Raw genomic sequence first — 26,917 nt, forward strand, 5'->3', positions numbered from 1 at the left:
TCTAAAGAGAGTAGCATCAGGATTGGGCTGAGCATTAAAAAAACGTCGTTCGTTTTTTCAGCAATGGGGTACGTTGCATTAGGCAGGCAAACCCCTAATCGGTTGTTTTTTTTAAATCCACATAGTTTGCTAGTTAAAAAAGCCCTGCCGGGCAAACACCACATGCGCAGTGAGTGCGCACTGTGCCGGCACAGTCAGTCCAGCGCCACCCAGTGTCAGACAGTGCATACTGTCCAAGTCCATGACACACACCACGGCCGCAGGGCAATAATTATCGGGCAATTTATTCGAGCGGCGCGTTAATTTATAAAACTTTTATTAACGCGCCGCTCGAATAAATTGCCTGATAATTATAGGTGGGGCAACGCCCAAACGCCCTAATGGTAAAACCGCCACTGATACCTATATCTAACCCTAAAATGGACACACAGATTCCTATCAGTCACTCCTATGGCAGGCCTTGACAATCCTGAAGGCAGAGTGCTTGGAATCGTGTGAGATGGTGCTCTGGCATGAGCTGAGCCCGTTTGCAGCTTGCGGAACCAAGTCCTAATAGCTGTTCCATGATAACGCATACCATATACTCTTAAGTGCATTATATTCCTCGCGGTTAAATGCCAACTCTGGTATCGCTTTATCAAAACATGTCGAGTAAGGTGTCATACGAATTGGAAAACTAACCCCTCGCCAATTCTGGCGACGGGGTTAGCATTCCACCCTTCTAGAGGGACACGACATGTATGTAACTGTGAACCCCGGTTAAAGTTAACTCAAGCCTCAGCATCACAAAATGGATGCTGCCACCACAGACACAAGTCTGACCCCCTGCAGCTGGGAGTCCTTCCAGCGAGGGGAGCTTGGACAAATGGTTTCCTGTCAGGGGCGGTGCTAGCACCATCCCAGACAGGGTTTTGTGCATCCTGGGTAGGCAGGGCTTTAGAGGAAGGTGACTGCAAGTGGCACCCCGGTGCTCACTATGCATCTGCCGGCTAGAACCAGTTCCAGGGGCACACCAGCCCCTGAGCTGGGGAAAGTCCGGCATGGGAGAGGGGTGTAACCACCCCCCTTCCTGGTCCCAACCATGGGCAGGACCTAGTCGCGTGCCAGCCCCTTTTCCTAGTATAAAGATAGGAGCGGGCCCCCTTCCAAATTAGATCATCTTTGAATCCTGAAACTACTTTCTACGAAAGGAACTCTCGACTTCTTCTCAAGATGTCTCCCTTGGGGCTAAGGAGTAGTCACCCTGCACCCGCAGGCACCATCTATGAACATGCGGTTTGCTGCACGTCCTTCCTCCGGAATCCGACTGACCAGCACGACGAGACCCGGCTTCCCTGGCACCTCTGACCTCTACCTACCTCTACAGCTAAGCTGAGAACCGTAGGTGCAACGAGACCTCGAGGGACCGGCCATCATCAGAACTGCACGACTTCTATCCAGCACGACCGCCAAGGGATCCTCTGGTGAGTGCTTTGGGGTCCGAGAAGCCCCAACCCTGAGCAGCTCCAGCACCAAAGTTCAGCCTCCCAGCCTCCACGAGATCTGCGTGGGGCCCTTTGCTGCTCACCGCGTTGTCTGGCTACTAGCCCGCTGGCTTGTGGCCTTCCCGACGACGACATCAACACCGCTGGTCTGGTTGCTACAGACTGGCCCTAGCTCCCTTCCAAAAGAGGAGCACCCCGGACCCTCCTGGTCCACTCCAGACGCCATTTTAGGTCCACCGCGTGGGCTTGAATTTGCCAAGACTTGTTGCCCCAATCCTGGGTCCAGCGACGTCGACAGCAGCAACCATCGTGGGACAGCTCGCACCTCCATCCTGGTCGCCGACAACGCCTCCTGGTCCATGAGACTGCAGAGCCCAGCGTCGCCCACTCACCTGGTCGAGGTGACTCCATCCGGTGCCATCCTGGTGCCCATCTGATCACTGGCTAGTGATTCAGGACTTGGTCCCCTCTGCTTACAGGTGTCTTCCATCTTCGATCCAGGCTTGGATCCATCCGAATTTCTTCACTGGTCGCCTGCCAGCAACTTCTTCTTTCAGGCTCCTGGTTCGTCAACGAGGGTTTCCGACGACACTTGAACCCTATGCAGCCGCAGCCCCTGGGCTTGGTAAACCGAGTACTCCGGTGCTCCAGCGTAGAACAACTCTCTAAGTGCCTAGATCCACTTTCGTTTTTGACCTACCTAGTCGGGTTCGCCCGAGAACACTAACTTTGCTTTTACTAGCCTCCATAGACTTTGTCCCGCATCCCGCGTGAGAGTGCACACTCTGCACCCGAGACGGATAGGCCACCTGCTAGTAATCTGAAGGTTCAGTAGGCCAGTCCTAGCGATTCCAAACCCTATGAGATTAGTACTTACCTGCTAGTAATTTCGCATTCCACTTTTAGAGTATATGGTTTTTCGTGCCCCTCGGGCATTTGTGTAAATTGTGCAACTTAAAGTATTTTCGTAAGAGTTTTGTTGTGTGCTTAGTACCCTGTCCTCATAAAGAGTACAGGGCTGTTGTGATCTAAATAAATACACTGTTTATTTTCATAACACTTGTGTGGTGTCCTTTCACTTGGTGTTCAAGGGGTATATGTGATGGTATAACAGCTGGCTTAACACGCCCTCTAGAGTCTAGCCTAAAGACTGCTCTTGTCCACGCTACTAGGATAGCTGGTCTATCGGTTGACTTACAACCAATCATCAATAAGGGTTGTTTGGACTGCTACATAGTGATCACTAGAATAGTGAGCACTGCATATCAGGCCAACTTCTCACAAAGAGTCCCTACCAAACATTACTACGTCAGTCTTCCCGGTCTTTAACTTTAAACAATTGCTTTGCATCCAGTTGATGATATGGCTCATGCATGAATTAAAACGTACTGCCACATGCTCTGATTTAGCAGTCAGTGAGACAATAATTTGCATGTCGTCAGCGAAGCATATGGCTGTAAAGCCAAAGGAACGAATAGGCTTAGTCAGTGGGGCTACATATATGTTAAACAGGGTGGGTGAGAGTGCGAACCCTGAGGTACCCCACATGGTATAAAGAAAGAGGGAGATTTGTGCTCATCTAACCTCACTGTTAGTTGTCTATCAGTTAGATAGGATTGAAGAATATCTGCGGCCCTATCAGTGATACCTATTTCTGTCAACCGCTGAAGAAGTATATGATGATCTACCGTGTCAAACGCGGTGGATAAATCAAGCAATATTAATATTGCCTTCCCGCCATGATCTAGTTGCGCACGTAGGCTTTCAGTGGCTGCAATCAATGCAGACTCAGTGCTGTGTGGTGGCCTAAAGCCATGCTGTGCTTGGTCTAGTATATTGTTTGACTCTATAAAAGTTAGCAGTTCTTCATTTAGTGCTCTTTCCAGAACTTTTGAAGGGAAGTGTAAAGAAGTAATAGGCCGATAGCTAGCCACTTCCGAGGGGTTCAAAGTCGGCTTTTTCAGAATAGGTTTTATCAGAGAGTTCTTCCAATACGTCTGGAACTGTCCTTGATCTGGAATGTTGTTCAAAAGGGGTGTCAGGATATTAGCAATAACTTCAGGGGCCATATGAAAGACCATGGCTGGGCAAGGGTCCAAAGGAGAACTTGAATGATTTGCCATGATTGGTTTTTCAACATTTTCCTGTGTAAGAGGTCTAAACTTTTTTAGGAACACTTGTATGTTTGCTGTGTTCGACTTACCTTCAGCTAGTCTAATCTCGTTTATGTCAGTAGAGAATTTGTCGTATACTTTTACCACTTTATCGTCGAAGAAATTGGCAAGTTTGTTGCAAAACTGACTTGTTGATTTAAAATGTTTTGTGTTGGCAAGCTTGGATAGTTTAGAGACTATCTTAAAAAGTTCTCGAGAGGTATTTTTGGAAGCTATGATTTTCTCTGTGAAATAAGTAGATTTTGCCTCATTTATAGCTTTCTTGTATTTTTCTAAGGCATTTCCATAATGTTTTTGATAGGTTTCTGAATATTCCTTTCTCCAGAGCCTTTCTTTGGCTCTGCAGATTTTTTTGAGGTCTTTTAACTTGATCTTATACCATGGGACCGAGGACAATTTATTTTTGGCACTTACACTAGTTTCAGGTGCTAGGCTTACCACTGCTTGTTCCAACCAGCGATTGAGATGTATTGCATCTTGGTCAGGATCAGTGTCCAGAAAAATGTTCTGTGATTGCAGAGTATTCTGAAAATCAAGAGGGTTTATTTGTTTCCACAAACGTGACGTTTTTGGTATGTTTGTGCCCAAGCCTCTATTTAAGAGACCAATTGTATGGACTTTAAAAAAGACCGCACTATGATCCGTCCAAGGTAAGGATAATGTTTTAATAAAGTTTGTCTGTGGGTGATTTGTAAAAATGCCATCCAGGGTGTGTTTACCTGTATGTGTATGCTCGTTGACTATTTGCTTTAGACCTAGGCTAAGAAATCGGTGTGTTAGCTCCTTAGTGTCCATATTATCAATGGCCTCCAAATGAACATTAAAATCTCCCAACACAGTGAAATTAGAGTGTACCATACATGATTCCATAACAGTTCTGATGGATTCAATGAGCGTATTTCTAGGTCCCGGTGTGGGAAGAAAAGAGGGCCTACAGCCCTGGCCTAAACTTGTTCAGATGGGCATGCAAAATGGCCATGACCCAGCCTCCAGCTCCACTTGCATAGTGGTGCAGACAGGCCAAGAATTGGATGCACATATTTATTCTGAACACCTAATGACCCTCTGGCAGGTGCAGTGAGAAACAGTATGCAAACTCTGCTGCATTTATTTTGCCAAATGCCAAAGGAACAAATGATGGATGGAATTCTGAACAATGCAAACATTCATCCCCAGTCACAAATATCTGGGTTTAATCCATCGTTCTTTTGCTCACCACGCCACCCCAGTTTGGACTCAGTCATAAGCAAATCAGTCTTGACCCTGTTCCTTATGGGAATAGGGCAGCCTGAACAGCAATGTCAGATCCTCCCTGGACTGAAAAAAAGCATCCTGGGACCGGTTTCGGGCATCACCCCTCATCAGCCATCCAGTGGCGCAGTGAGCACGGGACCCACGTCTGGGTGTACCCTTCACACTTAGGGTGACACATGCAAATAGAACAAATGATGGACTTGATTTTGAACAATGCAAACATTCACCCCCTGTCACAAAGATCTGGGTTTAATCCATTGTTCTTTTGCTCACCACGCCACCCAAGTTTGGACATAGCCATAGGCAAATCAGTCCCAGAAGTGCATGTTGAGTATGGGACCAGCTCATGAGTTCTCTCTTTACACATATTGCCAATACTGAAGGAAAGGAGTGGAGATGAGAGAAGAGAAGGGAAGGGAGGCGAGGGGAAGGGAAGGGAAGAGAAATGAAGGGAAGAGAAGAGGAAAAGAATAGGGAGGGGAAAAAAGGCATAAAAAAGCGGGCATAAAAAGAATCTGGCATACACGAGTATGGAAACAATGCTTATACTATAATGTGCTTTCATTAAAAACAATTATAATTAAAAAAATAGATCTTAGAATCTGAGAATGCAACATACACAACGAGGAGAGTAACCGAAAGCCACAATATCCCACATTCAATTAACAATCATGGAGCAAAAAAGACAAACAGGACCTCCACTCACCCTTTGGATCACGAATAATTTCGTGGTCTGGTAGGGGGGGGCGGCATGGCGATCCATCGGCGGTGCAGTACAAAGGCTCATATGTGCGCCTTAGACCTGCACCACTGGGGGCCACAAATGCACGTACCTGCACAGCGTGTACTGTGCAGTCCATGCCATGCAGGAACAGGGGTGCATGCACAAAGGGGGGCACAACATGTGTCCCCCTGCATGCACCCCCATGCACTGAGCCCAGTTTGTATCCTCACTAACAGCAGTTTCATGGTGTGAAAACCATGAGACCATTGGTCGTGAGAAAACCCTCAATATGCCTGGGGGTGCCGCAGCGGCACCACCAAGCATATTGCTCCCTTAAGACTGCCACGCCACCGCAGGGATTGTGGCTCCCCGGCAATTTGCTGGAGGTCCGAACGCCGTACTTGAAATACGGAGGTCGGTCCGCTTGTGCGGCGGACCCCAACCGCCATCGCAACTCCAATGTGTGTTTGGTGGTCCCATGGACCGCCAAACTCATACTTAGGCCCTTAGTGATAAACCCTATGTAAAAGCCTTTAAAAATGCAAGAAAAATACTGAAAACAAAGAAGGGCCTAAAAAACACAACTTGATTATCCTAAATGGGCCCAACATTTAACTACAGTTTTAGGGGAATCCCAGTCTATTTAATTTGACTTGGAATGCAATCTTTGTAGTTTGGTAAATTGCCACATATTTTATGGTGGTTCACTAAGCAAGGGAACTGTTTCTCCCTAAAACTGATATTCTACCATCCATAATCTACTGTTTTCCTCAGCTAGGACCAGCATGAATGGCGAGCCCTGGTATAGCGCATTTACCCGCTGCTTCTGCTGTAGAGTCACTGGGCAATGTGCTGAGCAAAGGAGAGGACATGCAAAGTCTGAAGATTGCAAATTAGTGCTCACTTAAATGAGAGGGTTGACAAGCCTGAATATCAGAAGCCTGAGAAAGAAAGCCCAAGCATCCACCTGGATGCTTCGTTTGGCCTATAGGGGAATCTGGCTGTCTCACAGGTCGTTTGTGGGCAAGCTTTTAGGCTGTTTGTGAGCCTATTTTAAGACCGGTTTGTCGGTTTTTAATGTTGATTTCTCTGATATCACCACAAACATTGCCTGCAGCAAACACAGTCTCCCATACATTGAACAACAGCTAAACAGTGTTTCTTAGCACATAAAATTGTCCTGATCTGCAAATGTGGGCAACTTTTTGGCTACCTGATTTACTACTGGTGGCCACTATAATTTTGGTGCCCAGGCTAACTTTCTGTCCCAGACCTAAGTGGTCCTCATCCATTCATTCAAGAATGCATTAATGCTTGGATTCATTCATTTATTCAGGTGTTTTCAGAGTTAAGGTACAGCAGCTGGATCAAAGTGTCTGCAATCACATGGATTTTAGGGCTAAACCAACCTCTTACTGCAATCAACAGCCAATACTCTTTGTTCCAACCTTCAAGCGCTGGATCTACTTCAAAAGGGGTTTCATGTAACTCACAATAGAGGTCACCTGCTTGACCACATTTACAGCAATATTGATGATCTCATGGTTGAGCTCCCTATTCCATTACCTTGGACGGATCACTTTTTGATACCCTTTACCTGGCGTACAAACCCCCCTCCCTCCATTCACGGCCCTACTAAACACCGAGGTAGGAAATGGTCCTCACTCCCCCTCCCTGCTTGGGAAGTCGCCCTGGCTAGAGATCCACCTAGGAAGGCATTGAATGCCAATACAGCAGCCAACAACTTTGATGATTGGATCTCCTCCACACTTGATATGGTCCTCCCCGTACAGGCTAGTAACCTTACGAAAAGACCTAAAGCTGCCCCATGGTTTACTCCCACTCTCAAGACTATGAAATTAGCCTGTCGTAAATATGAAAGAGCCTGGAGACAGGACTACTCCAAACCTAGGAAGGATGAATATAGAGCTGCCATTAGGCTCTATAAACAGGAGATAAAGGCGGCACAAGCTTCTTTTTACGGTAGCAAAATTAATGCAGCCGCCAACGCCCCAAGGGAAATTTTTAAAATTGTTAAATCACTCATCTCACCCCCTGCGGAATGCCCTTCTGCTGATGGTGCCCAAAACCGTTGCAATGATTTGGCTGTTTTCTTCTCTGAAAAAATTCAGACTATATACTCCTCTTTTAGGGATGCCAACAACGATTCGGAACCCCCTGTCTCCACAACCTCTGATGCCTCTGTCCCTTGTAGGCTTGACATAATCCCACTTTTAGACATTCCGGTCCTAGACAGACTTATCTCTAAAATTACCTCCGGCTCTCCCAACGATCCAGCACCCCCTCAGACCCTCATTAAGGCTATGGACGTGATCCGCCCGGTCATAGTGGACGTTCTCAACACTTCCATCTCCTCTAAATCCGTACCTCCTTCATGGAAGTGTGCGATGGTGAGGGCCTTGTTGAAGAAGCCCAATCTTGACCAGACCAACTTGGCGAATTACCGTCCTATTTCCTTGCTCCCCTGGTTGAGCAAACTGCTTGAGAGGCACGTAAATAACATCTTGATTAACTATTTGGAGTCAAATAGCCTTCTGCGTGCCTCTCAGACAGGGTTTCATCCTTTACATGGGACTGAAACCGCCCTCCTAGCGGTAACGGAGGAAGCAAGAGCAGTGTTAGACCGGGGTGGAAAAGTCGCCATCATCCTATTAGACCTCAGCGCCGCGTTCGACACGGTCAACCATGTCACGCTGTTACAACGACTGGCGGACATGGGCGTGTCGGGCCCGGCCCTGAAATGGCTGACATCCTTCCTGGCTGACCGTTTCTTCCAGGTCTTTGAGGGTGAGGCGGCGTCACCTAAACATCCACTCAGGTGTGGGGTTCCTCAGGGCTCCTCCCTGAGCCCCACCCTGTTTAATGCCTACATGGAACCCCTAGACAGGATAGTCCATCCCTTCGGTGTGCGTATTGTCACCTACGCGGACGATACCCAACTGGTGGTCTCCTTAGACCACTCGGAGGGATTGTCCAACACCTTAGGCCCCTGTCTGGAAGCTGTTGCCAGATGGATGCAATCTTCCTGTTTAAAACTTAACGGGGAGAAGACAGATGTCATCTTATTGGGTAATCCTTCTCCCTCTGTCTTTGCATCCATCTGGCCACCATGTCTGGGCCCGCCCCCGTTCCCAAGTCCCAAATAAAAAGCTTGGGGATTTGGTTCGATACAGCCTTGAACTTCTCGGTCCAAGCCACAAAGACCGCAGCTACCTGTTTTGGGCTGATGAGGATGTTGCGGAAGGTACTCCCTCTGCTTCCATTCCAGGCAAGGAGGATCCTGGTCCAGGCTCTTATACTATCTCGCCTGGACTACGGGAACGTCCTCTATATGGGAGCCCCCTCCTTTGCTACCCAGAAGCTCCAAGTCACCCAAAACAGTGCAGCCCGTTTACTCTACAATCTTCCTCGCTGGCAGTCAGCAAGGAATGCCCTAAGAGAGCTCCACTGGCTCCCCATAGCGGCTAGAGTACAATTCAAAGCCATGTGTATTTTACACAAAGCCTTCCATCGCATCGGCCCTGCAATTTTACAGCCCTTGGTCACTCCCTATGTCCCGTCCCGCTCCCTCCGATCCTGTACCCTCCAGCTGGCTACCTCCATCAGAGTCAGGAAAGCCCGCTGGGGAGGCCGCTCCTTTTCACACACTGCGGCTAAGCTCTGGAACACCCTCCCTTTATCCCTTCGAGGAACTACTAATCATCTTTCCTTCAGGAAAGCCCTGAAAACTCACTTGTATGCTAAATCCTGCTGATCTGCCCTGAGCCCGCGCTAAGTAAGTTTTCAGTCATAAGCGCTACGAGGCCTCCGGGTAGATAGCGCTATACAAGTGCAGTTTCAATTCAATTCAATACTGTTGTTATATTATGCCTTCAATTGCCTACCAATCTGGTTGATGATATGCAGGATATAGCAGCCTTAACTTTTAGTAGGAAAGGAAACATTTAAATAAATAGAAATAGTACCTGAATTGCTGTACACGGTCCCAACATCAATTTTGAAAGTTCCAATTCGGGTTCCCATGAACGGAATAGTTTTTGAATGATTCACCTAGAAATGAAAGTGATCATGCTTTAGTATTTAATACATTGCAAATTCCTTTAATACAAAATCACCAATTGTTAGACATGTCAGCCTTGGGGTGGTCTTCCCCCAAACTTTTTGTCTTACTCCTCCATTTTTTTGCTGTTCTCGTTTTTGTCGGCCTTAGGACTCTGTGCACTTTACCACTGCTAACCAGTGCTAAAGTGTTTGAACTCTCTCCTCTGAAAGCACTGAAATTGGCTAACACCCAATTGGCACACTTAGATTACTTGTAAGTCCCCAGTAATGTGGTACTACATGTACCTAGGGCCTGTAAATGAAATTGGCCTGCAGCACTTATTGTATCACCCACTTAAGTAGCCCTCTAAACTTGTCTCAGCCAACCATTGCAACCTGTGTGTGTGCATTTGTAAACTGCCATTTTGACCAGGCAAAGTTAACCTTTTGCCATGCCTAAACCTTCCTTTTTATTAGATGGAAGACACCCTTAGGGTAGGCCCTAAACAGTCAGACATGTACTTTTAACTTTTACATGTCCTGGCAGTGAAAAACTCCTAAATTAGTTTTTTCCTTAGTCCAAGGCATGCCTCTCCCTTAGGGTAACATTGGGTTAACTTATTACGTTTCAGAAATGATAACTTTAAATTGGAAGCAGGTAGGAATGTTGAGTTTGGTGTCAAACAAATTGTGATTCAAAGTCCTCTATATTGGTAAAGGTAGATTTTGAGTCACAAAATTCTGAAATTGCCACTTTTAGAAAGCTGCCATTTTATATTCCCAACCATTTGGTGCCTGCAGCCTGTATCCTGGGTCACCTGACTAGGTGTAGCTGGCATTTGGTCTTTGTGTATTGCTCCCAGACTGTAAGACAAAGGGGAAATAGTTGATGGCAGGATGATACATCTCTGACTTGATGAGGGGAAGGAGCTGTCATTACCACACTTGCACATCATAAAGGCTCTGCCTGAGCACTTTCAGGAAGGTTTTGACTCTGGTCTTTTGTGACCACAGACAAGATGGTGCCCGGGCAGGGAGGCAGGAATACACCTCTGGGTGTAGAAACCAGGAGAACCTTCTCAAACTTCAAAGTGGGAAATATGAATAAATAGTGGACACACAGACCCAACTCTTCAGTACACCTCTGGAGATGTGGAAGACTCAAAAGGACTGCTGCGCTGCTCTGCAAAAAGGGCTTCTATTCTGCTCCCCGGCTGCCTGAGTGAAAAGGATTTAACCTGCATCTTGAAGCCAGGACCACCAGAGTGACTGTAAGGGCTAGTTGGCTTCCCTACAGATCAGAGAGTCAGAGACACAAAAGGGTCCAACAATCTTGAACCTAGCACCTGGACCCTGTCTGCTGCATGTCTTGCCCCCCCCCCCCCAAGTGGTGCCACCCCAGTCCTTAACCCTTGGAGGTAGGCCTTAAGGTGCTCTGCCAGTCTAGCTGTGGTCCTGTGGGCAGAACTGACACAGCACAACTCATCCCCTCGCAGCTCCTCATTGGAACTGCTGCATCACTACGCATCCCTGGTGCCAAACCTCACATCACAGTCTCCTCAGAATCACTGCTGCATAACGCATCTTCAAAGGAGGCCTTGCATTGCAAGTGCCTCACTGACGGCATCCTAGACAATGATGCAATACTTCGCAACACAGCCCTGCTGCTTCTTCTGAACTGAACTGTGCAATGCATTCTCGATGCCGGACGTCCCATTGCAAGCCGCTCGTCAATGGTACCCTCACCAGCTATGCCGGACTACACATGGCATTTCCGCAGCTTCCTCGTAACTGCTACCTGGCAATGCTACTCAACGAGGGAATTCACAATCCCCCGCAAACCAGGATTTAAGGTAATCCGTTCAGCAGGGCTAACTTGGGCCCTGCATCTGGCCCATACTCCATCACGATTGACTCAACTTGTGACTGTGTCTCAGTCCGGCATGATCAGATAACCACAGTTAGCGCTTTGTACTTCTTCTAGGCACTATTTTCACTAAAATCAATTAAAATGCACATCTACGATTCTACTGATTGGACTTTTGTTATGTTGATCTCAAATCATGTATTAAATGTAACACTATTTTTCTAAATTGGTGTGGAATTTTTCTTGTGTTGTGTTTTCACTTTATTACTGTTTGAAGTGCAGCCCACATACTTTACACATTACCTCTACATTAAGCCTGACTGCTTTTGTTCCAACCTACAAGAGGGTTGAGCAGTGCTTAATTTGGGGTTTGCTTGTGTTTCACCCTGACAAACATTGTGGTTGCTGCTTGAGTGGGTTTTCACCCACTCAACCAGTAACCCAATTTCCAAAACAAATTAATTCTTAACTTGTTTTAACTGGAAAATAAAGATAAAATGAATAAGCTAAATTAAAGTATTTGTGTACCAAAGATTAAGCTTTAATAAATTTCCAAGAAAAACCTTTAACATTCTCAGAAGTCTGAAGGCATCACAGTGCTTCATGCAATTAAAAATATCTGTATTGAATGGGTTGGGAAAGGCTGAATCACTCATGATCATAAATTAAAAGAGTGAAATGTTGGACACTCCATTAAAGACAATGGAATGGCACAGGGACAATAATGGCTGGTACAGACCTTCTGTTCCAGCTTTCCAATCCTTGACTTTGTTTTTCTGTTTATTTTAAAACATTCTGCTCTCAGGAAGTGTCCTGGACACGAACGGTCGCTCCCCTTGCCTCCTCCTGCCCAGACCTGGTATTGTAGCGCCTGACTCTGCTGATATTTCACCGTCACGCTGAAATTGTAGCGCCTGACTCTGCCTCTGCTATTAGTATCGTAGCGCTTGTGTGCAGACTATTTCCCTTCAAGTAGCGCTTGACTGCTCTGTCTGTTATCAAATCATAGTGCCTGCATTATCATTGCTCTTTAGATCGCTAGCGCGCACTTCTTGGCTGTGCTTGTTACAGAGTTTAGATTATTTAAAAGCGCCTCCGTTTACACTGCTGCATAGCTTGTTGTTGTTGCTGCCTTGTTGTTGTTACTGCCATTTTGTTTAGCATCCCCTGGCCCTTCCCCCACCTCGCTCCCGCCTCCCGGCTGACCCTCCCACCCACGGAAACCACAAGCCGTCCTCGCACCCTCTTTGAGCTGTGACCGTCCTGTCCTGGACACGAACGGTCGCTCCCCTTGCCTCCTCCTGCACAGACCTGGTATTGTAGCGCCTGACTCTGCTGATATTTCACCGTCACGCTGAAATTGTAGCGCCTGACTCTGCCTCTGCTATTAGTATCTTAGCGCTTGTGTGCAGACTATTTCCCTTCAAGTAGTGCTTGACTGCTCTGTCTGTTATCAAATCATAGTGCCTGCATTATCATTGCTCTTTAGATCGCTAGCGCGCACTTCTTGGCTGTGCTTGTTACAGAGTTTAGATTATTTAAAAGCGCCTCCGTTTACACTGCTGCATAGCTTGTTGTTGTTGCTGCCTTGTTGTTGTTACTGCCAATTTGTTTAGCATCCCCTGGCCCTTCCCCCACCTCGCTCCCGCCTCCCGGCTGACCCTCCCACGCTCCGCCCCTTCCACTCTCCATTTAAGGCAGATGTCCCAACGCGCAGCGTCCACGCGCTACGGCCACGCCGAAGGTGCGCCAAAGGTAAGCCCATCTACGCCCGTCTGCGCCAAGCCCGCGCCCAGCGCCAGACCCCCTGGCCCCCGTAACACCCACCCCACCCGCATTACATACGACGCCTCCACCCTCTTAGCCCTAAACCCCGGCCGACTCCCCAACTGCGCCCAAGCCGCTCCTGGACACACCCATGGACCCTTCACATGCATCTCCTGCAAGTATGACGGCACCAAGACCAACTCCTCATCTACGAACACCAAACAGAGATCTGACACCAACCACCTAAAATGCATCCTGCTCAACACCCGCTCGGTCCACAGACACGCCATCGACCTTTGGAATCTACTAGACACCATCTCCCCGGACGTCGCCTTCCTAACAGAAACATGGATGAACGCATCCTCAGCCCGACATCACCATTGCCATCCCGGAAGGCTACAAGATCATCCGTAAGGACCGCAGCAAGCAAACAGGAGGAGGCATCGCCATCGTCCATAAGAATTCCATCGGCATCTCAACCAGCTCAGACGTCAACCTTGCTAGCGCCGAACACCTTCACTTCCAGATCCACACCGACCCCAAGACCACTCAGAGGCACCCTCCTCTACAGGCCACCAGGACCCGTGCACAATTCAGTGAAGACATCACTGACTTTATCACCCCACACGCCCTCCCCTCCGAGGACTACATTCTATTGGGAGACCTCAATTTTCACCTGGAAAAGAGCAACGACAGCAACGCCACCACCCTTCTGGACAATTTCGCCAACCTCGGACTCAAACAACTTGTTAATACCCCCACTCACTACGCAGGCCACACACTCGACCCCATCTTCACCTCTAGCAAACATATCTCCTTCAGTCACACCACAGTTCTCCATTGGACGGACCACAGCTGCGTTCACTTTGACTACAAAAAGACCACAACCCACAACCTTCCTCAACCTACTCTGTGAAGAAACTGGAACAAAATCACCATCGACCAGATCTCCTCATCGCTTCTTCAAAACCCCCCCGCCCACTCTTCGAACCCCAACCAAGCAGCCATTAACCTCACTCAATGGCTAACCAACAGCGCCGACAACCTAGCACCTTTGAAAAAACGTCAAATCAAACTAGGCAGCAAAAACGCTCCCTGGTTCAACGATGATCTTAAGACATCCAAGAAACTCTGTCGCTCCCTTGAGAAGGCCTGGAAAAAAGACCCAAACACCAGCACCAAGGACGCCTTCAAAAACGCCACCCGCACACACCACCAACTGATCCGGACTGCCAAGAAAGCTGCACTTAAAGACCGACTAGACAACAACGCCCACAACAGCAAGGAATTATTCAACATCGTCAAAGAATTTACCAACCGCTCAGCCAACTCCAACGACATCACTCCCTCTCAAACCCTCTGCGACTCCCTAGCCTCGTTCTTCCACAACAAAATCGCAGACATCCACAACAGCTTCGACAACCAACCCGGAGACCAACCCACCCAACCTTCTGCCGTACCTTCACCCCCCTTGAACATCCTCAATGACTGGAACCCAATCTCCGCTGAGGACACCATCCGCCTGATGAACTCCATCCACTCAGGATCCCCCACAGACCCATGCCCTCACCATATCTTCAACAAAGCTGACTCCATCATAGCACCACACCTCCGAGACGTCATCAACTGCTCCCTCAACTCCGCCACCTTCCCGGAAAGCTGGAAACACGCCTAACTCAGCGCCCTTCTGAAAAAACCCACAGCTGACCCCACCGAACTCAAAAACTACCGCCCCCTCCCGCTCCTACCATTCCCGGCCAAAGTCATCGAGAAAGCCGTCAACAACCAGCTCGCCGCCTTCCTCGAAACCAACAAATCCCTCGACTCCTCACAGTCCGGCTTCCGAGCAAAACACAGCACCGAGACCGCACTCATCGCAGCAACAGACGACATTCGAACCCTACTGGACAATGGAGACACAGTCGCCCTCATCCTCCTTGGCCTCTCCGCAGCGTTCGACACAGTCTGTCATAACACCCTCCTACAACGCCTCAGAAACATCGGAATCCAAGGAAAGGCACTGGATTGGATCACCTCGTTCCTTACCGGAAGAACTCAGAGAGTCCGCCTTCCACCATTCAAGTCAGAGGCCACTGAAGTCATTTGCGGCGAGCAGCCACAAGGATCTTCACTCAGCCCCACCCTCTTCAACGTATACATGAGCCCCCTCGCGACCATCGCACGCCAACACAACCTCAACATCATCTCCTACGCTGATGACACTCAACTGATCCTCTCACTCACCAAAGACCCGAACACCGCCAAAACCAACCTACATGAAGGAATGAAAGAAGTAGCCGAGTGGATGAAGCACAGCCGTCTGAAACTGAACTCAGACAAAACAGAAGTCCTTATCTTAGGTACCTCCCCCTCCGCCTGGGATGACTCTTGGTGGCCAGAGGCCCTTGGAAAAGCACCCATCCCGACGGACCGCGCATGGAACCTGGGCGTCATCCTGGACTCCTCACTCTCGATGAACAAACAAGTCAACGCCGTTTCATCATCGTGCTTCAACATTCTTCGCATGCTCAAAAAAACATTTTGCTGGATCCCCACCGAAACTAGAAAAACGGTCACCCACGCACTGGTCACGAGCCGCCTGGACTACGGTAACACCCTATACGCCGGTACCACCGCAAAACTTCAGAAAAAACTCCAACGCATCCAGAACGCATCAGCCAGACTCATACTAGACATCCCGCGTAAAGACCACATTTCTAGTCACCTGAAAAACCTCCACTGGCTCCCCGTCAATAAGAGGATAACATTCCGCCTCTTAACCCACGCACACAAAGCACTTTACGAACTCGGACCCGAATGCCTCAACACACGACTTTCCTTCTACACCCCCTCCTGCCAGCTACGCTCCTCCAACCAAGCCCTTGCTGCTGTACCTCGCATCAACAAAACCACCATGGAAGGAAGATCCTTCTCCTACCTGGCAGCTAAAACCTGGAACTCACTTCCCATTCACCTTCGCCTCACTCAGAACCACCTAGCATTCAGAAAGCAACTTAAAACTTGGATATTCGACAAGTAATTCCCCACCCTTCTTCAAGCGCCTTGAGACCCTCTGGGTATGTAGCGCGCTATATAAATTACTTGACTTGACTTGACTGACTAATGTTCTAATAGCCCTTCAGCTGAGGGCAATAATATTTTTAAAGGCCCTTTGCCTCACTATCTGCCTTCCCCTGCGGCTCAGGCCTATATATAACTTAAAAAGAGAGGGGATTATTTTCAAGCCCCTTGTGCGTCACTTTTAATATGGGAAATAGTGATGTACAAGGAAATTGCTCCCCAATATCTTAATGTATCTATAGTTAGAAAGGTTTAAAGGAGGGGTTCCTGCTTGAACCCCTGCTGATTTACTTCTACGCCGCCAATTTGGGTTCAGCTCAGTCTGAAACCAAGGACCTTCTAACAATGCTTAGTAACATTACATACATTTTTTTATAATATGTTAGTATATTGATTATGGATTGGACCTGCACATATGTGCTTGCTTAAGGCATTGGCTGACAATAGTTCTACAAACGGTTAGTGCTGAATAACAAAGCAAACAAAAATTGTGATTTTTGGTAGAGTCAAGACAAATTGGGTAAAGTGAAAAGTGGAGTCAGAATACCTATTACTCTTGCCAATACTAAACTAACCTGAGGTTTGGTTGAGTGAGAAAGGCACCATATGCTACCATCTTCCAGTGAACAAGAATAATAGATTGCCACTGTTTTATGGCTTTGGCTGGATTAGGGATAAGCTACAGAGCACCACAGCAGAGCCAACCTTGTGATTTGACAGAGCTGAGTTATTTACCGAACCACAAGTACTCTGTGGTCAGAGGAATAACTGTGACTTTTGTGTATGTCAGTTCTATCTTTACTATTGATTTATTACTTAATGAACTCTTTTGTTTAAAGGATGAAAGCCCTCACCCACACATCAGTTGGCATACTGCATCATAAGGCCATTCCTCCGACTGCTCAAAGTCTGTACTAGTGTGGGCAGCAACCCTTCTTCAAGAGGGCTATTCCTGGCCCTAGGGGTGTATGCTCTGATGGTGAGGTGTCCTAAAGAGGACATAGAGGAGCTGAAAGTGTAAATAAATCTACTTACTTGTTAACAAGCTCCTTTATTTATGCCACCAGTGTTTAAGGACATAATATGACCCTGTTTAGGAGGTTAAAATGTTTCGTCCCTTCATCAATTGTACTTTACAAGCCTCTCCTGGCTTTTTTCAGGATATTGCCCTCTTAGTGTTTGTTCCTGTCACCTAAATATGATCCCTAATCAAGTTTAACTTAATTCCTGTGATATCTACCATCCCAAGGGGACATTTGGAGATAGAACATAACACAACGGACACAATAATTAAGTAAGTATCAACTTTTGCTCATCTCAATACAACTATAAACAATACTAGTGGGGAGATACCTAATTTTAATTTTTTTGCAAATATATGTCATTATTCTCATATTGAAAGCACGCCACACATAAAACATGAAGCAACATCTCGCTTAAGTGTTAATGTCACTCTCAATTATTATCTTACTAGTGTATCCTTAATATCTCTAGGGTTGGTGTTCTCCCTAATACAAGTTTCGGGGAACTGATGATACTGTAAATGAATACATATTAATATTTTTCCTGTTGTCAGATAATCTTATTGAAGGCCTGTATAATTCGAAAGTAAGCTTCTTTGTGTGTATTCTTTATAGAGTTATCCATAACATCCAGTTTCTTTATTTATTGGAGTACAGTAAGACGATGATGGATATGTATGTTAGTTTATTGCTGCATTATTGTGCACTTGGGTAAACTCCCCTTTCTTTTAGTCAGTGAAAAGTTAAGCCTTTGCCTGATCTATCATATGGTCAGTAGGTTTTTCGTGACAAGTATAGCTGAGTTCTTGAGCTTATGAAATATAATACCATTAGAATGTTACCTATGCTCCCTATGTGTACTCCACAATTACTAGCCAGGCTTGATTTTGGTTTGGTGAAAGCAGTGCTCAATTTGAACAGGTTGTTTCTGGTGCTCAGCACTGGCACTTAATTGTCAACACAAGCGCTTGTGACAGTCTGCCAAAAGGTGACACTGTCTGGCTAATTTAGAGATAACCTCATTAGTTAAATATTAATTCAATATGCACTTACAAATAACTGTTACACTCCTGCAAATCTATTCTTATAGCTTTGGGGGCCAGATGTAGCCAACATTGTCACACTTGTATGAGTGTGATAGTAGTTGCTTTGTTAATATAATTGGCAGCACTGTCAGGGGTAATGGGTGGTGCAAGCTGCAGTTGCCTCCTGATGAGAGCCCTGGCACTTTCTATTTTTACAATTTAAGTGCTGGGTAAAACAGACAATGCAAGCTTTGTAGCGGTTCAAAGATAGGAACACCGAGACACCCACTATCTAGGAAGCCATTGAAGATTACAAGATGTAGGGCCCGATTACGAGTTTGATGAGGCACCGGTGGGACCGCCCTGCCGCTGCACCCCCAAATCAGCGTGAGGACCGCCCGGCCCATAATTACTTTTTTTGTCATTGGCCGTCATTTCCTTTGCCGTTCCCACTGGCCTATAAAATAGGGACAGCATTGCAAATGTCAAAGTAAGTTGCAGCACGACATAGATTGAAAGATCCATGCCGTGCTGGAACTTCTGTGCATGCACACAGGGGGGCACATGTTTTGCTTCCCTGTGTTCATCCACAAGGCGTGAGGCATAAGGGGACCCTACACGGTCCCCTTTCTAGCCTCGCTGCCACTGTTTACATGGAGTAAAGACCTCCATGAAATCGGTGGCAGTGATGAAAGTCGTAATATGCTTGGCAGGAGTGCAGCTGTGCTTCCAAACATATAGAAGCCTCAGGACTACCGCCATAGAATGGCGGTTCCCTGGCGGAGTCGGGAGTCATAACGTAGTACGACCACTAGGATCGTGATGTGGTAGTCACAAGACCGCCACCGCCGCACCACCACATGTCTGACAGACCTCGGACCATCAGACTTGTAATCGGGCCCTAAGTGCATGGTTTTAACTTCTGAATGATGCCCTCCAGGAACTGAGTTTAACAGAACTTTAACACATATCAAAGGAATTTCTCATGACAGAGATTTGAATGTATTGCCTTTGTATCAGCAGTTTAGGTATTTTATAAATTCATATCAGGAAAGGTTAAAACAAGTGTATTTATACACTCCCTTGCAGTACTGCATAAGATGAAATATTGTTAGCTTCAGATGTCTATTAACTTATATTACAAAGTTTCATCAGCACTTGCATAATTTTTCCCACAAAATTGTATTTTGTAGGCTTTGTTTTTATAAAAATGAATCAATTTTACAAATATTGTTTCAACAAATTGAAAGCAGGTACTAGGTATTAGGAATATTTTACCAGGAGGGAATAAATGTCTGCTTTACTGGTAACATTCCTTCGGTTGTCCATCATTTGTTTTATAAATCCTGGAGGTGGTAAAAAAGAATCTGTCCAGAATCAGGTAGAGCAGTACATTTTAATGTTCAATTAATGTTATTGTTTTAGCTGTAATCAGATACTTGAATTACTCTTTTCTATGGTTGTGGCTAATTCAATTAAGAAACGTATGAACATATCAAGAGTCAAATAAATGCAGCGATCAACAGCTTTCCTCTCTCAAAGGCCATTACAATTATTATTTTCAATTGTAGGGCATCTGAACGTGTTTTCCTGCTCAATGTGTAGACTCCACAATATTGGCTAATAAAGCAGAGCTAAGAAAAACCTCTACAAATCATACTTACTATAATTTCAATCAGCTTGCTGAACACAACTTCCCGTGGCTCAAAGAATTCAAAGACAAAATACTGAAAGAAGAAAAAATAGAGATTTCAATTGAGTGTTACAAAAATAGTAGGTGTACATGGCATGATAAGAATTATACGATTATTGAGCATACCTTATTAAGTCAATGATTGAACCAATACAATAGGATAACTTATGGGTTGACCCTATCGCCCCTTTCATCAATCAATAAATGATGTGCTGGCCTACTTGCTGGTGATTCCCATCTTCACCTTCGGGCTGCTGTCGTATCCAGCAAAAAATCTAAAGTTAGTCTTTAACCCTTTATAATTTATGCTTGGGACAAATTAATCAACATATAATAAACATACAGCAAACTTCTAATCGGGTTAAATACAAGTTGACTGCTTCAGTGGATGTTCATCACAGCTTGGCAATAGCAGATCAGCTTAAGTAATTGAAGCTAAATTAAGGATTCAGAAAACTTGTGCTCAAACTCACCACTAGCTTCTGTAGGATGCAGGACCTTTGCACCTTACTCTGGAAAAAACTGAGAGACATATTTATCAAAATGTAGGGGGCGCTAGGTGGCGCACATCCATGATGACCGCACACCTGTGAGGCTCCGGAGACCTGGTGACCATATCCGTCAATTATCCGCTTATCTACCTCTTTTCTTCGACTGCTGATGCCGTCTGATTGATACTGATACCTCTGTGCTGCGGTGGTAGGAAGCTTGGAGATCCAGGCGTCACCTGAAGCCCCAGGACTGCACTGCCCTGCTGCGGATCAGCGCTGACACAAGCCACAAGCCTTTCTGCCGGTTCCCCGCTGTGCGTCTGATCTCACGTGAGCACTCCGGCTCCCCTCGTGGTCAAAGACCAGCGGCAAGTAGTGTGCTGCGGAACACTGTCGGCTTTCACAATCCGCAAGCGAGACCTGCAAGAGCCCGCTCCGATCTCCTCCTGTCCTTCTAGGATCCAGGTTTCCCCAGGGACCCGCCATCATTGCCTGCGGGAAGTGGAGGCGGTCGTCTCACCACACCACCCTTCGGCCTACACACCGGGGTTCTCGGTCACCGTCCCGAGTAATCTCCTACAAACGTGGCCTACCCCCACCCCACCCCCCTTGCAGGTATTTGGAATTGTACCATCTCGAAGGTTGTGAAAACGCTACATCTGGGTTTATTGCTGGGAGGGGGACGTATAGACTGCCGCGGTTGCTGGGTGCACGCTGAGTGGCCCCCTCTGCCTTGATTTGTTTTCAATGGAGTGATTTTATACGGAGGGGACTGTTGCTGATTATTTAATACACTGGAAAACTGGTGCAGGTACTGGATGCCCCGTCGGAGCATTGCTTGGGGGATATGCCACGTGCCTGAGCTGGCTGAACTTTTTCTCGACTAGGGGGACAGGGGCGGCGATTACAGAGGTGCACCCCCCCCCCCGTTGTTTGCCCTGCACATAACTTTGCTGTGGAGTTCTTGCCTCCATTTCAGTAGAGCCGTTGTGGTTCCTAGCGACTTCCGTATGCTGGTCCTTCACTAGTTGTCCAGCTGCTGACGTTCTGTCCATTTAACTGGCTGAAGCCAATTACGCTCTCCACCCCTTCATTTCTGGGACCCACATACAGGAAGAAGTCACGCCAGGCAATCCTGGTCAGCGGCGTCTGCGATGCAAACCAGTGCTTTGCGCCAGGGCGCCATGGGGAAAACTGATACTCGCCAGCCCAGGTTGACATTTGAGACTAAGAAGGCCACGACACGCTCCGCCTCGATGGACTCTGAATCGCCGGACGTTGATCTCAGTCAGTCCTCCTCACAGCCACCCGGGGATGACGTCAAGACATTATTGCTGGCCGTCCAGCATAGCCTGACAGATCTGTCCGGTAAACTGGACACCATGAAAAATCATCTAGATTTCCTGGTTCATAAAGTAGACAAACATGACGGCCAGATTAAGGAGGCTGACGTCGTATATCTGAAAACAAGTATACCACATTTCACCTACGGGAGCAAGTCACAAATATGGACAAGTTGCTAAAAGTTATCTTGGCCAAAAATGAGGACATAGAAGCCCGCAGCCATCGCAACTACATCCGCCTGGTGGGTATTCCAGAGACCACCAACACAGGCATGATGGAGGACTACGTGGAGCGTCTCCTGAAAAACACTTTTGGAGCAGACTTCTTCTCCCCCACCTTGAGGTGGAGCGTGCGCACTGCTCCTGGGACCCGTCCTCCCCCCAGGCCCCCCCCCCCCGAGACCCATTGTCAACAGGTTTCTTAATTTCAGAGACCGAGATACAGCACTGCAAAAAGCCTGTGAGACCAAGCCTTTACAATTCGAGGGCACTGTTTTCTCTATCTACCCAGATTTTACCCTCGCAGTTCAGGAGGCGCGTCGGAAGTTTCTTCCAGCAAAACAGAAACTACGCAAAGCCAACATTGAGTATGCCCTTTTGTACCCTGCCAAACTCCAGATTTTCCATGGAGGCAACCAAAGCATCTTTACAAATGCGCTGCAGGTTGACGACTTACTGAAGAAGACAGCAAGGAACTCTCCGTGGCAGGACCGAGACTACCGGTCACCCTCTCCTTCAGGCAGCTGGTTAGCAACATGACGATGGCGATCTGAACCCCGAAAAGACTATGCTGAATACATTTGGACATAAAACAGCTTCTTGCTGTACATGAGTGCCAACTCCAGGCTGGAGTCTCATCTGTGCCTCTCACATAGTCTTGGTCAGATAAGTGCATTGAGGGCATAGTTGTTATATATATATTTTTGAATGCTACATCTTTGGATATACGATGTTTGTATGATTGGTATATAATTCCGATACTTCACCGGGCACCCTCCCCCCTCACATCACTGGCACCCCCCTTTGAAGGTCTCCTTTCCCCCTTTTTTTTGCTTTCCCTTCGGGATTGCAATACAGCAATGAGAGGTCATGGGAGTGGTTTTGTTGCCCACCTGGTGCCCCCCCCATGGGAGCTCCCCTTTGTATGGTTGCCTATTGGGCTTGGATTTATTTGTATTACATGCTCCTATACCAACATTACTGGATTTACGAACTTTCATTCACTTACTGGACTTCTTTGGGTGGGAGGTCGCTTACCGGCACGATTGGGTACCGTTATGGGTGGAGGGTGTCTATGTTCTGCTGACTTTTCGACATTCAACCTTGCTGAAATAAGTTGTGGGTTGGGGAGGGGTGGGAGGTTTTTTTTTCTTTACTGTTCCGTCATGCATAATGTACAATTCTTTCGTTATGATGATCAGAGCACATGTACTCGCAACACTGTTGTACAAGCGCACACACAACATTTCCTCTTCTTCCGATTTCTTATGACGACACACCCTAAGCCCCTTAGTGTAAAACTGGCTACATGGAATGTCAGGGGTCTATGTGACCCTCGGAAGCGGGCACCGATTTTGGCTTATTTAGATCGCCACCAGGTGCAAATTGCACTGCTTCAAGAAACGCATATGGATCCCCGCTCGCCCCCAAGCTATGGCAACCTATGGGCCTCTGCCCGTGCATTTTGCTCTTTCTCCACTTATTCTAGGGGTACTCTTATTCTGATAAAAAAGAATACACCATTCATATTGGGCGGCACATGCAGTGACAATTCTGGTCGTAGTAGCATAATGTGGGGTACCTTGGGCACGCAGTCGGTTACCTTAGCGTGTAGCTATGGCCCTAATCATGACGAACCAAATTACTTCTCCACTCTATCGGGACGGATATTAGATATAGGCTCCTCACATGTGGTATGGGGGGGTGATTTCCACACAGCATTGCACCCAGCAGTGAACCACTCCAACCCCCTCCCTCCCCATTACACTAAGGCACACGAGGCACTACTGGGAATATCGGAAGAATACGGGCTCGTAGATGCCTGGAGCTTCATACATCCTGTTGGGAGAGAGGGTACGTACTACACATCAGGACACACCACATGGTGTCGCATTGACTACTGGCTCTGTTCATGGAGCGTGACACCTTGGATTCAGTCTGTCACTCACTTTGCCCGTACATGCTCAGACCACACCCCTGTATGCCTTGAGATAACCATTTCCAATGCAATGGCTTCCCCCGTTTTTGGCGGTTGCTACCAGAGTCCCTTTTAGATATGGTCTTCCAGGCTGAACTCTGGGAAGAAATCAAAGATTTTTTCGGCAGAAACAAAGGTTCTGTAGACCTGCTGGCCACACTATGGGAGGCTTTTAATGTCACTGTCCGAGGTATAGGCATGTCCAAGAGTTTTTGGGTTCTTCGGAACATTAGATGGAATCTACAACACCTGGAGGTTGAGAAACGGCAACTAGAGGCCGACATGTAGAGGGATAAGTCGGGCATACACAGGTCACTGCTCCGGGAAAAATTAACTGACTATGTAACCACTGCTGACCGTGAAGTGAAATTCCGACGCAAATACTTCACTGCTCCCCGTTACGGGGAGGGGGAACGACCTGGCAGGGCCTTAGCTAATGATATTAAACAGCCCGTTTCTCTAATTTTGTGTTGGAAGTAGTTGATGATGACGGTATACGACACAGGGATAGCCAAGACATAATGACCTTATTTACCTCTTTCTACAAGAAGTTATACAAGACCCAACGTAGCACTCCCCCAGATTTCACACCCTTTTTCGTGACATTACCCTGGGATGGCTAGGGGACACGCAACGTGCATCGCTGGCCGTGCCATTTGAAGACGACGAGCTAAGGGAGGCTATTATGCAGATGAGGTCGGGCAAGGCCCCTGGCTCTGATGGCCTACCTGTTGATTTTTACAAATCATACATTGATCAATTGCTCCCTGTCTTTCTCGAAGGCCACGAGTCTCAAATCCTTCCACCCTCGATGAGGAAATCTCTAATCACGTCATTGTTAAAGGCGGGTAAACCCGCTGACTGATGGGAATCCTATTGACCACTGTCCTTACTGAATACCGATACCAAGATTCTTGCCAAGTTATTGGCGAATCGACTGTGCCTCCTGTTAGATAAATTAGTCCTTCTGGACTAGGCGGGTTTTATTCCAGGTAGGGCGACATCCCATAACCTCCATACCCTTTTTTCCACCTTACAGACAGTCGATTTCCATGCTGGCACTGGCAGCGTTTTTTTTATATGCCTCCAAGCCTTTCGACTCGGTGGAATAGGATTACCTGTTCACTGCGCTTCAATGCATGGGACTCCCTATTGATTTCCTTTCCTGGATCCGCTTGTTGTATACGTCGCCTACAACAAGAGTATTGATTAACAGGCACGCCTCACCGTCCTTTTCCCTATCCCGTGGCACTCGCCAGGGATGTTCCCTCTCCCCTCTCCTTTTTGCCCTTGTAATGGAACCATTGAGGGCAAGGATCAGACAGCACTACCATCATGTAGGTCTACGATGCCTCCTATGCCCTGTTCTTATATCCCTTTACGCTGACGACATCACCCTCTATGTAAAAGAGCCCTGCCAAAATTTGTATCCACTCATGCGTGAATTTGTTGAATTCAGAGGCCTTTCTGGCATTAATATAAATTGGTCCAAATCGCAGATCTTTCCATTGACTAGCACTGCTACTCCCTTCGAGATGGATTATCCTATTGTATGGTGCGATGATGAAGTTAAATACCTAGGGATCAGGGTCACAACATATCGCAAAGAACTTATGCTTCTTAATTATGGATGTGCCATGGAGCATTTTACTGGCTGCATTACCCGCTGGAATGTGCTGCCTCTAACTATGGTGGGAGGTATATCCCTTATTAAAATGGTCATATTACCGAAATTCCTTTATTTGTTCCTCAATATTCCTTACGATCCTGGGCGTCACTTCTTCAGCACTCTCTGTTCCGAATTGATTAGATTAGTTTGGGGCGGTAAACAACCCTGTATCCAATGGGACACGCTAACACGACCCTACCAGCAAGGAGGTTTTGACATTCCAAACTTTGAGCTATATTATCTAAGTGCGAAGGCACACTTCGTTCACTACTGGTTTCACCCTCCCCGTTACACTCCCCACGTAGCCATTGAACATTGGTTATCCGACCCAATCCCATTGGATGGCGTAATACTTTCCAGAGTGGCATCCCGTGAAAAAGAACCTACCTCCGCAGACTGCACAAACGTAGCCTGGGCCCGCATCTCGGCATACATGGCAGCATCCAGTGTTTATTCCCCTCTACTCCCGCTCACCTACCACCCTGATGTGGCACTGTTGCAAGAAGGTATTTTTAGAAACATGGCGCGCGCACAAAGCATTCATACCTGGGGAGATCTCTTTGTTAAAGGTACATTCCGCACTCTCCAGCAGTTGTGTCATGACCCCCCACCTTCTACCATGGACACATTTCTATATACTTGCCTAAGACAACGGGTGCGGGCGTGCCATGCCACGTTCCCCTCAGAGCCGCCACTCTCCTACCTCTACATCCTGTACTCCAGGTGGATTCTGCTGGTCACTTAGTGTCTACACTTTACCACTCACTGTATGTTGATCATGAATACCCGCCTTGTACTTCCCGGGCTAAGTGGGGGTTGGATCTGGGCCAAGAGTTAACTGATGAATAATGGACCTATTGCTGCAAATAGCAGACTGTGTATCATTCACTATAGATATCTCCAACGCTTCTACTATACTCCTGTGCGGCTACACAAGTATGGTCTACACGAATCTGATAGTTGCGCTAGGTGCCAGGCAAGACAGGCAGATTTCCTTCACCTTGCCTGGGCGTGCCCTGGGGTGTATGCCTACTGGAAACATGTTCTTGGGGCCCTTGACTCCA

At 47.2% G+C, this 26,917-nt stretch overlaps 1 protein-coding gene across 1 annotated transcript in view; it reads right to left on the reverse strand.

The window, feature by feature from the left end:
- Positions 1–26,917, reverse strand: part of LOC147705871 (fer-1-like protein 4) — a 1,142,165-nt gene that overhangs the window by 820,470 nt on the left and 294,778 nt on the right. Inside the window, exons 10-11 of the mRNA XM_086932323.1 lie at positions 20,125–20,187; positions 9,623–9,707 (exon numbers count right to left, since the gene is read on the reverse strand). Of these exons, the coding sequence (XP_086788449.1) occupies positions 9,623–9,707; positions 20,125–20,187 (148 nt within the window). The remainder of the gene's footprint in view (positions 1–9,622; positions 9,708–20,124; positions 20,188–26,917) is intronic.

Source organism: Lissotriton vulgaris, chromosome 7 (assembly GCF_964263255.1).
Source record: "Lissotriton vulgaris chromosome 7, aLisVul1.2, whole genome shotgun sequence".
NCBI lineage: Eukaryota > Metazoa > Chordata > Amphibia > Caudata > Salamandridae > Lissotriton > Lissotriton vulgaris.